Source organism: Belonocnema kinseyi, chromosome 8, assembly GCF_010883055.1.
Source record: "Belonocnema kinseyi isolate 2016_QV_RU_SX_M_011 chromosome 8, B_treatae_v1, whole genome shotgun sequence".
In the NCBI taxonomy this organism is placed as follows: Eukaryota; Metazoa; Arthropoda; class Insecta; order Hymenoptera; family Cynipidae; genus Belonocnema; species Belonocnema kinseyi.
In genome coordinates this window covers 114694228-114710587 of record NC_046664.1, presented here as the reverse complement: position 1 = coordinate 114710587, position 16360 = coordinate 114694228, and the positions used below count along the sequence as shown (strand labels likewise).

The window sequence follows — 16360 nt, the reverse complement described above, 5'->3', positions numbered from 1 at the left end:
TACTTTTTTATTGCAAATTCGCATTCAGCGTCGAAAAATACATAAGAATATATAGGTCTGGTCAATTGCACAGACACTTTTGTTTTTTTTGTGGGCCTGTGTTATAAATAAATATTGAATATATTGAATATCAATTCGATCACATCGTCTTCCAAATTAAGGGAGTGTTTTTTGAATATATAAAACATAATAATTATCATTTTTTATGTCAATGAAATTTAAAAAATCAAACTCTATTCTAAAAATTTTTCCATATGAAGTAATAAACAATAAAAAACAATTTAACAATTGAACAGTTTTAAGTGAAATGCAAATAAACTGCAAAACGTAGAACCATTATCAATTATAGAGTTCAAAGATTGAGATTAGTTTCAAAAATGTAAATCCACGTTGACATTTTTAATAGTATAAATTAAAGAATCAAGCAATGAACTTTAAAAGTTTACAAAATTATGTTATTTTAAGTAATTTTAAGCTAGGCACATTAAAAATTGCAAAATAATTTTTTTAACTTAACATTTCTTAAGTTAGAAGTTAAATTATTTTTATTTTTAATAGTCTAGGCATCCTTCAAAAGCTTTAAAATTTTATTTCAAAATTTTGACAAATCTAGAAGTGGTTTTAAATTTTTTCAAATTCAAAATCATTTTTAAATTTGTTGTTAGAACTTTTAAATATATTTTAAAATTAATTGCATTTTTTATAACTTTTAGAAAATACTGCAAATAAAAAAATAAAATTTGCATTTATAAATAACAATAGAACACTTATGATTTGTACAAATATTAGGGTAATGTTAAGAGATATTTAGAAGTTTTAAAAAGATTCGAATTAAATTTAAAACTTGAAATAATTTGAAATACTTACAGCCGAATTTAAAATAAAATTTAGATTTTTGCAGATTTCAAACAAAAAATTTAGCATTTTTTTTAAATTGTGAAAGATTACAAAGAAATAGAAATTTTCTTAAGATTCTTAGGAAAATTGAAAATGATTTTTCACTTTAAAAAATTATTGTAAGAGAAAGTTTAAGAAGATTTTAAGAGACTTAAAAAATGATCAAAGAAGAACATGGAAGATTTTAGGGATCTTATTTAATTTGCTGAATTTTCAAAAATTGTAGGAAAATTTCGATTAATTTAAAAATATATTTAGAAGTTCTGAAAAAAATGTCAACACACTTCGTTTAAATTACTTGAAATAATTTCAAGTTCTTAATTAATTTTGAATCTTTTTAAAACTTCTACATATCTCTTAACATTACTCAAATTTTTTTACAAGAAATAAGTGTTCAATTGTTATTTATGTGTCAAAATTAAAAAATCTCGCTTATAAATTAAACACTTTTTAAACCGAACAATTAAATTTGTAACCCTAAAAAATCAAAAGTTCTTCGAAAATCTAAAGATTCAAAGCTTTCTATGTAAAACAATTCAGTTTCAAATTGTTTTCTTTTAAAAATTAGGTTTGAATTTACTCGTCTTAAATGAACAGTGAAATATTGCTTATTATTAAATACTTAGTCTTTTTCGGCATTAAGAAATTTCAAATTAAATGGGATAAAAATTAAATAGTTTAGACTCACAATATTTTTAATTCATTAAAATCCTTTTATTATGACTGTATTATTATGGATTTATTTTTAAGTTGAAAATAGTAAAACGCACGTTTACATTTTTTAATAGCTGAAAAAATTAATAGTAGTAATATATGGACCCCAGTCCTATAAGATTCCCGGTCATTTCCCGGTTTTCTATGTTTCCCACTTGACTTTAATTTCATTGTATTTGGCACAGATATGTCACTTTTGTCCGCAAAAAGAGGTTATGTAACACATAACCTAAAATTATAGTTAATCCGTATTTTCCTTTTGCGATCTGCAACATTATTATAATACATTTTATTAGGATTCAAATATTTCTACACCTCAAAAGTACAAGAAATTTGTATTTTTTCATTTTACATTTTAAAATCTCTTATGTTTGCCGCCTTACTTTTTCAAGATGGAGAAATTAAGCGGTGAGTCCTTATTGGTTCGGTTTTTTTACTTGCGCGTGGCTAGACCATGTATATATTAGATCATGGACGCCACCCTGATATTTTCATGGGGCGCAAAAAGTTTGAACAGTGTTATTTTTGATTAATGCTAATGTTATTTTTATTAATGCTAATGTTATTAATAAATAACCTACCCAATAATTTATTAAGTTCATGAGATGACTGTTGTGTCTATTCTTTATTAAATACTCTAACAATCCTCATCAAAGGTATTATCTTTGCCCTCATCACACCTTTTGCATGGCACACAACTTTGAGTGGGTTTCTAAAATAGGAGACTAGAGTGAAAGATGGCAAGCTGTGTTTCAGTAGAAGATGGTTTCACCCTCACGTGTGTATAATTGATTTTTTATTTTCTTCTCGATAATATAAAATTTCATAATTAGTATTGATAAATTATTATTTGATCGCCTATTTTGAAAGGATTAGTTTTATCTATGTGTTACGTATCCAAATTTTATATAAAACAAAATTCATTGGGTGAAGTGAGAAAACAATTGCCAGATAAAAACATAATGAAACAATTCTAGTAGGATTATGTATGTTTACGCGATATTTTTGTATTATTTAATAACAGTTTAGCATACAAATTATATGTTTGCTATTTCGACGCATAATTTAAAAAAAAGTGTTTTTGCAGCATCCTAACCTACAAATTTGCACGTAACTGATAGAACGCCTGCGCGTATAAGAATAATCGAGAAAATTTTAAAAATATAATATAGAAATGATGTAATTAATAATAAAAAAGCCTTCATAATTTATATTATAGTAGTAGCCGGAAAAATTTCTTTGTGGTAAATTAATCCGCTACTGGCACTTTGCTGTAGCTGCACGAATTTTCTTGAATAAATCCATCCGTCCAGAGGGACATGTAGTCGCAGCTAAAATATTCGGGGTGACTGTGGTCCACTATTTACAATTCTTAGTGCTAGAATTCAATAAAACAAAATATTCTTTCATTATTATGGTGGAGATTTTACAAACAGGGTGGCATCCGGTCAGAGGAATCAGAAGAAAATCGGGGATTTGGAAAAAATGGCAAAAGTCAGGCAACTTCTGTATCTAGATAAACAAAAGACTGCATAAATGTTACATTTCCAGATTACCTATTTTTCCTTCATTCAACTTCTTAGAAATTGAGCCCTAGATATAAAAAGATGAAAGCCATTGCAGTTGAACACTGATGTATGTATGTATGTAAGTTGCTTAAAAACACGGAAAAATTAGTGTATATAGTACTGCGAAAGGATTTTTTTGTGACTGCGTGTTTCAAAGCGAAAACGGAAATATGTACGTTCTTATCTTCAATTAATCACTTTTTAAAAATAATATAGTGCAATGTAACATACGATAAATAATAAATTCATTATTTATAATTGTGGCAAAGATCAACTTACAAACAAAATAATAGTAAGAACTAAAATTTGAATTTTCTCGATACTGGAATATTATTTTTCATTACTCTGTTGGCCCTTGTAGACAGTACTAAATAATATATAAATAAAATTCTTATTTCTTTAAAATATGTCTTAACTATAATTGCTGTCATCATTTAAAGTTGAAATGCTAGTTTTACGCTTCTTTGAAGTTATACTTTAATTTTGTATTTTCTTGAAACTGGATGACTATGAAAGCAAGCTTTCTTTTCTTCAATAGAGCATGAAAATGAAGTATTTTTATACAGTCTTATCGTTTATAATGGAAGGCATTAAATTTGTGTGAATTTGAACCTATCCAGTTTTCGTAAATTTTCGACGTTTTTATTCACCCTAAATCAGAAAAAAATAGTTTCTACGAACCTGTATGCCTGTTTGACGGTCTGCTTGTAATCTAATGGCACTAAATGTTATGGTTTTAACCATCAATTACTGCGAATAATTACCATTAAAAAATAAGCAGTAAAATAATAATAAAGTCTAACATTTTTACGTTATTTTGCAATAACTGAATGAGTAGTCCCGGTCGTAGGTACAGATAAATAAAGTGAAATGAATTTAATAGTTCCGACATTTGTTAATCGAATGCGACGCACGAGATGCGATAAGAATGTATTCGTCAAACCCGAAGGAACTTTAACAAAAGGGAAGTAACAATGATCAAGTAACAATTGGCAATACTTAGTCCTTTAACTTAAAAAGGTAAATGCACAAATGTGGGGGATATACAAAGACCAAGCGCGAGATCCGATTGGCGAAGCCCCTCCCCCCGGGCCGGCTAAAGCTATTTTATTCAATTTTTTAAACTAGTCATTAACATAGAATGTATGCTATATTTTTTAAAGCAATACTTACGATAAAAAAAGTTTTAATACTGGATATTTTTAAAAAATTAAAAAAAAAATTTCAGTATAATGTGTCATAATTTTACAATAGTAAAATAATATTTAATTTTTTTTAATATCATTCCTTGATATGAAACTTTAATTTGAACGCCCGTCAAAAATCGCAGCTAATTTTCGTCGAAAACTCAAGCATTTCATTTTTTTTGTAGTAGGTATTGCTTTAAAAGACATTTAAAATTCCCTGGATTGATCTTCTTAACCTCAAAATTTCATAACCCCAACAAAAAAGGTTTTTATACATTTCAGTCCCATAAAAAACCATCCTAGGAGTTCCGACGGATCAGGCTAGTAAATTCTTACGTATTTTGAGTAGCTGAATGCGAGGTTTGGAATGCGTATTTCTAAAATCTTCCACTTACAAAATTTTACATTTTAGGTTTTTATTTCTAAGAGTGCATTTTAATTTTAGAGGATTTTAAAATAAAGGTTTTAGACCTAAAAAATTGAAAATTAGAAGCTAATGCTAATTGATTTTACAAGACGATTCGGAATCAGTTCACAATTTTAGAATTTCCAGATTCTAACGTTAAAAATTAAACTGTTTCAATTGGAAACTCTTATTATTTAAACAAATATTAACGCCCGATTGAAACCTGATAAGCCATTTTCAATTTTTACGTAACTTCAAAATAATATATTCATAATTATAACCCTAATAGTACGGAACGTTCCGGAACGTTCCATGAGAACCTTCAGAATGTTCCAGTGGAATGTTCCCTGAGCGTGTAAAATGTCCGCCGCTTGGGAACGTTCCACTGGGTGATATGGTATCTATATCATAAACTGACATTAATTTTGACCTATCACTTACGGTTCATTGGATATTCATTGATATTAATAACAATAACGATAATTTATTCTTTGAACGTTCCCAAGTGGCGCACATTTTACACGCTCTGGGAACGTTCCTGGAACGTACCAAAGGTTCCCGCGAAACGTTCCAAGAATGTTGCGTGCTACTAGGGAAGCTTTTATCAAACTTCAAATATTACTAGCAGTCTTGCGCGCGCCTATTTATCTTTTTATGAAAAAGAATAATTGAAAAGCCTATCTTTTTTATGTTATACATATTTAATGAATGTTGCAAAATATTAGTATAAAATAATATAAGACACTAAGGGATGAGTTCTGTATATGAAACTGTAATTAAACTTTTATAATAGGATTTCAACGAATTTTATATTTTTAGGTAGAAAATGAAATTGAACTATTTTATTCCAAATGAGCTATTTTCATTAAAAATTAATTTACACCTAATATTGATGAATAGCATTTATTACGATTTTGTAGCTCACGTTCATGATAATCATATTCTTTAAATAATGAACTTTGAATTTTTACACCAAAATTTTTATAAATCAATTTAGCAACATTTTTTAACGCGCATTATAATAAGAAATGACCTTATAGGTAGAAAAACACATGTAATAAGCTTGTTGCCACTTAGGAAACTCTTCCCTGAAAATCTTGGTTAAGTCTCCCTAATATTTGTTCATGCGTTCAGTGTCATAACATTTTTAGTAATAACTGTTTCATTATTCCGATTTATACAAAATCATTACACTACTTCGTAAGAAGTAACGCGATATATGATTATTGTACGAATTTTGATTACAAGAGTAGATAAATCCTTACAAAGTTGAAAAAAATTACATTATTGAACGCAATTTTCTGCCATTTTCAACAAATAAATATTTGAAGAATTATCATGTGGGGTGAAGGTGTTATATATTATTTTCGGATTTTGAAAATGCTCTAACTCTGATAATTTTCCTTTTATAAAAAAAACTCAGAAGGATAAATTGTTTAAGTTTTGAAGTACTATGAACAACCGTGCATATAATTTATACATCTTGAAAAATGTGGTTTGAAATATTTTTTGTGCGATCAAATTTTGAATTTTCAACTTTTTGACCAATTTGAAAAAGTTGTTATCATAATCTTGTAGGGCTTTCTAAAAGCAACGTCTTTCTTTTCCAGACTTTTTTTCATATCATGCGTTGTTTGGCTTAAATCGTTCATTTTAGTTTGTTTTTCTGGATTTTGAAAATGCTATAACTCTAGTAATTTTTGATTTCTCAAAGAAAGTCATCAGGATAAATTGTTAAATTTGTTGAATTCTATGAATAACCGTATAGAGAATTTTTGAATTTTTTAAAAAGTGGTCTCAAAAATATTCAAAATGTGCCCACTTTTTGAATTTTCATCCAAAATGGCTGGCTAACGAACATGACCTTTAGTTTAGGACACTAAACGAGTGTACCAAAGGACAATCTAATAGATTAATTTTTTCAAAAGTTATCACAGACAGACATACAGACACATTAGTAAAAACCTGTTTTTCGGATTCAAATCCTATATCTTCTCTGATAATAATGTAAAAATGTGGTTTATGGTGGTAGGTGAAGGGTAAAGGTGTTATAACTGTTTTACAAAAAATAGGGTTTTGACTTACAAGTTTAAGAAGTGGGACAATTTTTATTCTCTAACTGACAATTCTTTATTTGTTTAAAATTCGTCTTTCTAGTTGAAAAAATAATTTTAGTTAAAAATTCATCTCTTTGATTAAAAAATTTACTATTTTTTTAAAATTCTTTGTTTTTTAAATAAATTAATTTTCTGTGTGAAAAAGTAACCTTGCTAATTTTGGTTTAAATTCGAATCTCTGATAGAAAATTAATCTTTATGATTGAAAATTCGTTTCCTTATTTTTACAATGCATCTCTTGGCTCATCCTTGGCTCATCCTCTTGGCTCATTCTTGGTATATATGCATATATGCATATATTATCCATCGCAAGGCTCTAGAGCGAACAAAGAAAAAAGAAAAATATCTACATAATTGTTGACTTTTCAACCCAAAAAGGCAAGTTTTAAAAAATAGTTGAATTTTCAACTAAAAGGGATACATTTTCATCGCGTTCATGTTCAGTAAGAAGATCAAGTTTCTAGCCAAAGAGATGAGTCTTTAACCAAGAAACAATTTTAGTCAAGACAGAAAAAAATTCAACTAAATTGTTGAACATTTTCAACAACAAAAAATTTAAAAACTATTCCCTTATATTTTAAAAATCAAGTCATTGGTTAAAAATTAATATTTTGAATATAGCATTTTTTATGACGAAAAAGTAGTTCTCTTAAAATCTAATCTAAAAACAACATAATTCCCTTCCTGATGGATTCAGCGACTTGAAGTTTAGAACCTGCCTAATGTTAAATGGATTCAATCTCCTTTGAAATAATTTTTATAACCCTGTTTTTTTTTGTTGAAAATTAATTGTTTTTTAACAGAAAATTCAACTATGACATTTTTGGTAAAAAAGTAATTTTTTAAAATTAAACTGTAATCTTTTTTAGTTAAAAATGTAACTAATTGTTTAAAAATTCATTGAAGTGAAAATGTAACTTTCCATTTTTGGTTGAAAATTTATTGCTATTTTTAATTACAATCTGTTTTGTTAGAGAAATCAGCTTTTTTTGTTAATTGCACTTCCTTAGGTTCAAAATTATTTTTTTTAAACTAAAAACTGAACCATCCCACTTTTCGTTGAATATTGAGTTCATAATTGAAACTTCATCTGTTTTGGTTCAAAATGAACCTTTTTGATTGAAAATTCTACTATTTTCCTCAAATTAAAAAAAAAAATAATTTCTATAATGATAAAATCTACTTATATTACTTTTGGTTAAAAAATGATATTTTTTAGATAAAAACCATATATTTGTTTGAAACTTTCTGGATTTTGTAGAAAACACGTAATTTTTTGTAGAAAAGTAATATTCTTGGTTGAAAATTGATATTTTTCATTTAGGATTAAGTTATTTAAAAAAAAAAACTTTTCAGTTTGTCAAAAACCAATTTCTTTAAAAGAAATTTCGACTCTACTATTTTTTGTTGAAAATCGATATTTTAAATTGAAAATTGACCTTTTGTACTTAATATTTCCATTTTTGAAACATTCTTTTTTTGGTGCAAAATAAATTTATTTAAGAGAAAAGTCGATCATACAATTTTTGAGAGAAAAATTATATTTAAAAACAATTGATCTTTTTTTGTTGAAAATAGAATTTTTTTTTAAACCGTCTTTTTAAACAGGGAAATTAATCTTCGCGTTTGAAAATTCATCTTCATTGAAGGTTCAATTATGATTTTTTTTTAAATTCCTTCATAGTTAGTAAAAAATTAATTTATTTAAAATAAAATTCATTTTTGGTAGATGATTTATATTTGAAATTAAAAATTTATCTATTTTTGGGTTGAAACTTCAATTATTTGTTTCAAACATCGTCTTTTTTTATATAAAATTAACCTTCTTGGTTGAAAATACATCTGTTTGCTTGAAAGTTCAACTATGTATCATCAAATGCATCTATTTTAGTAAAATTTCAATTAATTTGTTGAAATTTGATTGTTTGTTGTTAAATATTAATTCTTTCAACTAAAAAGGAATTATCCTATTTCTGGTTTTATATATTTATATTTTTAATAAAAAACTTATCTTTTTTAGTTGAAAAGTCCGCTATTTGTTTGAAAACTTATCTTTTTGATTAGGGTTCATCTATTTTGTTAAAAATTGATTTCAGGATGAAAAATTTCATTTTTAATGAAAAATTAATTTTTTTCATTTGAAAATTCGTTTTTTGGTAGAAAATTATTTTTCTTTGTTTAAATTTTATCTTGTTTATTGAGGATTGAACTATTTTCTTGATTTTTGTTGTTTGTTAAAAATTAATGTCTTTAAGGAAAATTTTAATTATATCAATGTTGGTTGAAAACTAATAGTTTTTTTGTATAGAATTAATGTTATGGGTAAAAAATTAATCTGTTTTTTATTATTCTTAGCAAAGATGTCCAAATTCGATTATAATGTGCAAAATAATGTGTAGAACCTGCCTGATTTTAAGTGAATTCTATTTTATTTTAAATACTTTTTATAATATTGTTCTTGCATTAAAAATTAATTCAGTTGAAAATTCTGTTATTTTTTTTTAAAAAATTTTAAATAGAAAATTAATTTTTGTGTTTGAAAATTCATTGGTTTTAATTAAGATTTGAAATAATCTGTAAAAAAATTCATTTTTTTATCGAATGTTAACTTTTATAAACTAAAAACTGAATTATTCTATTTTTGTTTAAAATTTGATATTTTTTTTTCAAACTGATTCTTAACATAGATGTCCAAATTCGATTTTTTTGTCTTAGATCGGAAAAAAACGCCGTGCATAATTTACTATAAAACAATTTTAATAGCTGAGAGTCTACTAAATAATGTGTAGAACCTGTCTGATTTTAAGTGAATTCTATTTTATATTAAATACTTCTTATAATATTGTTGTTGCATTGAAAATTAATTTAGTTGAAAATTCTATTATTTGTTTAAAAAAAATGTTTTAAACAGAAAATTAATCTTTGTGTTTGAAAATTTATCTTTTTTGTTAAAACTTACTATTTGGTGTCGAATTCGCCTGTTTTGGTTACAGTTTTAAATAACCTGTATACAATTTCATTTTTTTAAAATTGAATATTAACTTTTATATATTAAAAACTGAATTATTCTATTTTTTCTTAAAATGTTATATTTTTTATTGAAACTTGATCTTTTTTAGTTAGAAATGGAATTATTTGTTTGAAAATTCCCGTATTTTGTTGAAAATTTGTGTTTTTTGTTAGAAATATAAAACTTGTCCCTCTAAAGTTCATCTTTATGATTGAGAATTTAACTATTTTGTTGTAAATTCCATTTTAGTTGGTCAAAAGCTCATTTCTCGCCGACCATTGGGTGATAATGGAAGTGCCCGTATATCCCTATAGTATGTATCTGTTGTTGGATGTTTTAAAAATTGTGTTTTTATAAAATAAACCTGAACATAATGCATTCAATCCCACATTTCTTAAACCATATATTGTTTAAAAGCATATAAAACATTGGAAGGCTATATATTTTATACAGCTGTTTTCTGGTGAAGGTGAAGTGCAAGGTGTTTCATGGTACTTTTCTGATATTGAGTAAAGTTAGTGTAACATTGGTGTATTTTTAGTTATAAATTAATGTTTTAGTTATTAGTTGCCTCCAATATAAACATTAGCATTAAGTATTATTCCTGTGATGCATGGAATGTGTTATAAAATTTCATTGTTGATATAAAATGCGGTCGCAACTTATTGAGATTTTGAGGTTAATATTACATTTTGCAATTCAAGAGCGAACTGCTCGCAGTTAACAAATTTATCAAAAAGACGTAGGATGAAAACATAAAAAGCTATTTTTTATTTTAATCCTGATTAAAATATTTCCTGTTTTTTTTTTCACTAAAAATTTGATAAATTCGAATGAATTTTTTGTGAAATTTGTTTGAAAAATTTCACTAATTTTCCATGTATTTCAAAACACGGAGTATTTTTTCGTATTAAGAAAAATAAGTAAGAGCTTAACTTTCGTAATCTTTTTGTAGTATATTTTCGTAACTTTTGATAGCAAAAAATAATATTTTATAGATTTTTTTGATATACGGATGATTTACATTAAAGTGCCAAAAATGATCTAATTCTGCGGCCAACAGTTCGCTCTTGTATTCTAAAATTAATTCCTAACCTCAAAATCTCAAAAAGTTGTTATCGCATTTTACACTAGCAATGGACTTGAATAATGAATAATGAACTTGAATACGATCATAAATAACAAGCAGAGTGGCTTAAATTGAAATAAGAATTCGATCATAAATAACAAGCAGAGGCCCTGTATTGCGGTGGTGTACGGGCGGCAAGGTGGTGCTAAAAGAGACGCGTTGATTCGTATTATCGATTTTGAATTTCGATTCGATTATTATTACCAACAGTGATACAAAAATACTTGCACATGCTTGAACTGTGCGGTGCTCATTGGCTCTAGTTCGCGTACGTATTTAAAAATTAACCACAGACGCGCACCGTAGCCAATGAACATCACTCAAATCCAAGCAAGCGTAGATCAAGGCAGATCAGTTGGGATCATTAACTTCAAGAAAAGACGTGTAACGTTCCATTACTGTCTAACTCACGGTGACTCACGAATGCCTCTGTCGCACGCGTGTATCTATCAAAGAACGAGCAATCGTGACAATTTTTTCAATACTTTCCAACGCTGTCTAACCCACTGGCGCCTTATGTCACACGCATATAGCAATGAAATCGAGTATTGTGATAATCGAAATCGACAATATCGTTTAGAGATTTTATATTAAGGATTTCAGACTAAAATATTCCATTTTTGAACTATTCTATTTAAAATTTTTTAATTGAGAAAAATAACGATTACTTACGAGGGGGCACCGCGTAATATCTCACACGAATTTTGCTGGGAATATGTGTTAGTGTTCTTTGAGACCTCAAAAAAAAAACACTTTCAGCGTTTATCTGATTTGGACCTCGTTTTCGATGTATGAAGTTTCGAATATTGAAATGCACTCGCTCTACGAACGACTGCCGACTCTCGTGAAGTGCCAGCTGCAACAGCTGTAAGGCATTCCACTGGGAGGGATTCCCAAGAGGGTGGGGGGAGGGGTTTATCGCAATACTGTATAAGAAAGGGGTTAGGGAGAGGCAGGGAAATGGTGGAGGAATTAGGTTAATGAATACTGCGTACAAAATATACGCGATGGTGTTGGAAGATAGGCTGCGCAAGGATGTTGAGGGGAAAGGAATATTGCCGGAGACGCAGGCGGGCTTTAAGGAGGGAAGGAGTACTATTGACAATATTTACGTCTTTCAGCACGTGGTGGATATACAAGTAACCAAAAAGGGTGCCAAAGTGTACGCGTTTTTTGTAGATCTAAAGGGCGCGTTCCCTTCGGTGGATAGGGGGAGGTTGTGGAAGGCAATGGAAGAGAGGGGAGTGAAGAGGGGCCTGATCGAGAGGGTAAGGGACGTATATGAGGAGACGAAAGATAGGGTGCAAGGAGGGGAGGGAATCTCTGAGGGATTCAGGATGGATAGGGGGTTGAGGCAAGGGTGCCCGCTTAGTCCAACGCTTTTTGCAATTTTGATTGCGGATGTGGAATGTAAGGTAGCGGCTGGGGATATGATGAAGTGGTTGAGAATTTACTTGGACAAAAATAGTTTAGAGTTAAATGCGGGCAAGTCGAAGGTTATGGTGTTCAGGAAAGGAGATCGGAAAGGTAAGGGAGAGGAGAGAAGTGGAAGTACAAGGGAAAAGCGATACCAGAGGTAAAAGAGTTTGTGTATCTGGATTTCGTGTTTCGAAGGAATGGGGGAGTGGATGGTCATATAAAAGAGAGGGTGAGAAGGAAAAATGTGGTGATGAGGCAGGTGTGGGGGCTGGGGAAGAGGTTGTTCGCAGATGATTTTGTGAGGAGAATGAAATTGTTTGATTCGCTAGTGATGAATGTTTTATTTTACGGAGTGGGGGTGTAAGGATGGAAGGTAAGTGAGGAGGTAAATAGGATAGAGGAGAGGTATGTAAAGTGGACACTGGGGTTGGCAAGGAATACGCCGAACTATATTGTCAGGAGGGAGACAGGAAGAACGAATTTAGAGATCATAACAGGGATTCGAGCGTGTAAATATGAGGAGAAATTTTTGAAAGAGGGAGGAAGTGAGCTGGTTAGAGAGCGTTGGTGGGAGAAGGAGAACAGACGTAGTGGTGCAAAGATGGAGGTGGAAAGAGAAAGGTATTTTAGAACGAATGGATTGCAGATGGATGAAGTGAGAAGGATGTACGAGGAAGGAAGGTATATGATTTGGTTCAAAAGAATGGTATGGACAAAGAGAAGGCAGAAAGAGGAGAGAATAAGAGAGGGGTTAACGGGAACTATGTGGATTATGCCAAGGGAGAGAGCGCAATGTTTGTGTGAGAAAGGAGAGCAAGGAAGTCAGGAACTTATAGCGAGAATGAGATGCGGTTGCATGGGGAATTATAATAGATTCTGGCTTTCTAGAGAGAAGAGAATTTGTGAATTGTGCGGGAAAGGGGAAACGAAAGTTGAGCACTGTTTGGAGGATTGTAAAGAGGTGGAAAGGAGTGAGATAAGCATGGAGGTATTGTTTTTCATGAAAGGGGGGACAAAAGGGACGTAGCATGTGTGAAGGGGGTGTTGGGTGAGATGGAGAAAAAGAGCAGGAAGGAGGAAGAGGAATGGAGAAGGAAGGATTGTAAATAAGAGAGAAAGTAGATGTAAGAAAACTTCAAACATTGTAAATATTAGTTAAGTATTAGGTGTTAGTCACGGAGACAGAGGCTAGTAATGCGAGGCATAACGAGAAAAGAGCGGATTGCGTGCGAGGCGAGGCGCAGCGAGTAAGGTTAGACTATAGAAGCGAGCGGATTAGTTATAAGGTGTGGATGGATGGTATTTTGTGAGACACAGTTGTAAGAAAATTGTGTAAAAAATTGAAGTGTAAGGAAGTCAATTTTTTCAGGCCAGCAGGCCGAAAAATAAACGTTTATCTATCTAATTATTTTATTTTTAATAACTGTGACAGTGAATTTCTACGATAGAAACAATAGAAAATCATTTTATTTACATTTTACAGGTTTATTTCCGGAAAGACATAGAAGTACCGCAGAATATTGAGTGAAAGGAATTTCGATTTAAAAAATCTGGCCGTTGCGCGCCCACATTCTCATCGTGCGTAGGCGCGCGGCTCGCAATCATCAGCAAGCCTAGGGCGCACGACCGTTGGTTCTCGCGCTGCGTGCTCGATAATATATTTGTCTCACGCGTCACGCTCGATAATGTGTCTGTCTCACGCTTCGCGCTCTATGACGCATTCAGCGTGCGCTACGCGCTCGGTCTTTTAGTCCCGTCAAATTATACTTTTTTCTATAAAAAAAATGATAAAGTTTTGATATCTATCGTCTCCTCTGTGTAGGAGGTGAGTTTGAGCTTGAAGTCCGCACGCTTCTTCTCTTGCACGAATCTCGAAATGGGATGGTTTTTCGGTCATAATGTATGGGACTAAAATTGTAGATCAGTCAATTCTCTATCAATATTGTTTTTTAAATTGTTTTTATTTAAATAATTAAACATTATATGAAGATTATTCCGCAAATATATCAGTGACTCACTTGAAGAAAAATTTATTGAGGGGTTAGTACCACATCTTATAGAATTTTTTCAAGATTTTTTTTTCCTAGAAACATTTAATTTATTTATTGAAAATTTTTATATATAAAAGATGACATTAAAAACCAATATAGAAATTTTTGTTATTTTTTTTTATGACAAATCTGGTTGGTATGGCTGCCTGAAGATAGCTTTGCTTGAAACTGGTTGACACGAAATGCATCCGAAATGAAAAAATTACGGAGATTAGTAAAAAGTATAGTTGCCCCTATGTTATATATTAGGATTATTTGAATCCGATAAAAAAATGGCGGATTGGTAAAATTGTTAATTTTTTAAACTTTAACTATTTGAAAAAAGGAGTTAAATATTAACCGATAACTACGATTCTAGTATATTATATAGCTATGCATGTGTAGAAAAGGATGTACAAATGTCAGTTCAATTTGTTTAATAGTTTTTTCTTAATGACGTCATCCAGGTAAAAAAACATTGTTTCGAGAAAAACGCGTTCGAAGGTTAGACGTATATCCGTTTATATACGTTACATCCGTTATATACGTACATCCAAAATATACGTATAAGAACCAAAGAAACATATTTATAGCAATGATACGCTTCATGCTCCAAATGCGCGCCACATGGGCGCTTCGCGCGCTCGAGACGCTTGTGTTGATATGCATTTTTCAACCTGTTCTCGAACGTTCTAAACAAATTAATAATTTGTATAGCATTGATTTTTTGAAAAAAGATGTGTTATTGACCCCTTAAAGAATATGCGTATATGTGTAGTATATGTAATAGGAATAGTAATATTAGCATCAGCAATAGTAGCAGTAGTATTTTCTTGCATATACCTCGAAAGGGGTGGGTTTTCGGTTAAAATATATAGGGGTTAATTTGTAGCGCAGACAATTTAGGCACATTACGGAACATTTTAATCCAGCTTTTACGCATCCGCAGCGTTGATCAGTTCCCATTTTACAGGAAAAAACGATCAAATTCATTATGTGAGATTGAGCTGGTGCGTCAGTAGTGTACACTGGTAATAAACTATTTTTGCTTCTTTTCCGACTCCGCATTTCTGGTTCTAAAAATGTTTCTTGCTATGTTCGTCGACGAGTTGACATTGTCCTTGTCAAAGACGAAAAGCCCTTTTACTTAGCCCTGGAGAGGTAAAAGGGTTATCACCTCTAGGACGGCGGACTCACCTGCAATCGGACCAGGATCCCTGTCGAGCTGGTTTATATATAAAAATATGGAAAATTTAAACAAACCTTCAACCTCATCTTCTAAACACGTGTGCCCGAAAGATGTTAACGCATTTCGCTTCATTTGTGGAGCATTTATTCCGAACAAAAACGATCGACGATCGTTCAACGAAAATTTCCGGAATATATACAAAAAATGCTTTAATTCAGATATAGTTTTGGGAGATTGGGCTCCTGATAGTATTTTGCAATAACTGCCGCAAAATGCTTTCTATTTGGAAAAAAAACTAAAGACGATTCTAAATTGATCTTCATTAAATCGACAGAATGGAATGAGCCATCCAACGAAGATGATTGTTATTTCTGTAAAACTGATATCCGTGGGTATAATAAAAAAAATTACATAATCTTAAATACGCCCAGGTAGGATCAGTAAAAAAAGCCGTTGAGAGAACTCAAACGATTGATGAGGTTGATGTTGATAGTATAGAAAATTTATCAATTGAATCTAAAGATGATAATGACGATGATTTTGTAAACCTTGTTTTTTCTATTCCTGATATCTGTTCTATTAACCCTGCTGCTTTTTTTACCCTTTCTCTTATATGAGCTCTACGATCTGCATTCGTTTGAAAGATATACTCCAAATATTTAAATTCTTTTACTTCTTCTAACTTTATTCCCTT

General features: G+C 30.3%; 1 protein-coding gene across 3 annotated transcripts in view; it reads left to right on the top strand.

Moving 5' to 3' along the window:
• The first annotated feature begins 2109 nt into the window (after positions 1 to 2109).
• Positions 2110 to 16360, top strand: part of LOC117177752 (inactive peptidyl-prolyl cis-trans isomerase FKBP6-like) — a 119885-nt gene continuing 105634 nt past the window's right edge. For 2 of the 3 annotated variants that reach the window (XM_033368661.1, XM_033368659.1), the window contains exon 1: positions 2110 to 2389. In XM_033368661.1, the coding sequence (XP_033224552.1) occupies positions 2349 to 2389 (41 nt within the window). In that variant the 5' untranslated portion in view covers positions 2110 to 2348. Of the gene's footprint in view, positions 2390 to 2575; positions 2598 to 16360 lie in introns of those variants that run through there. The other variant, XM_033368660.1, reaches the window with a different exon arrangement.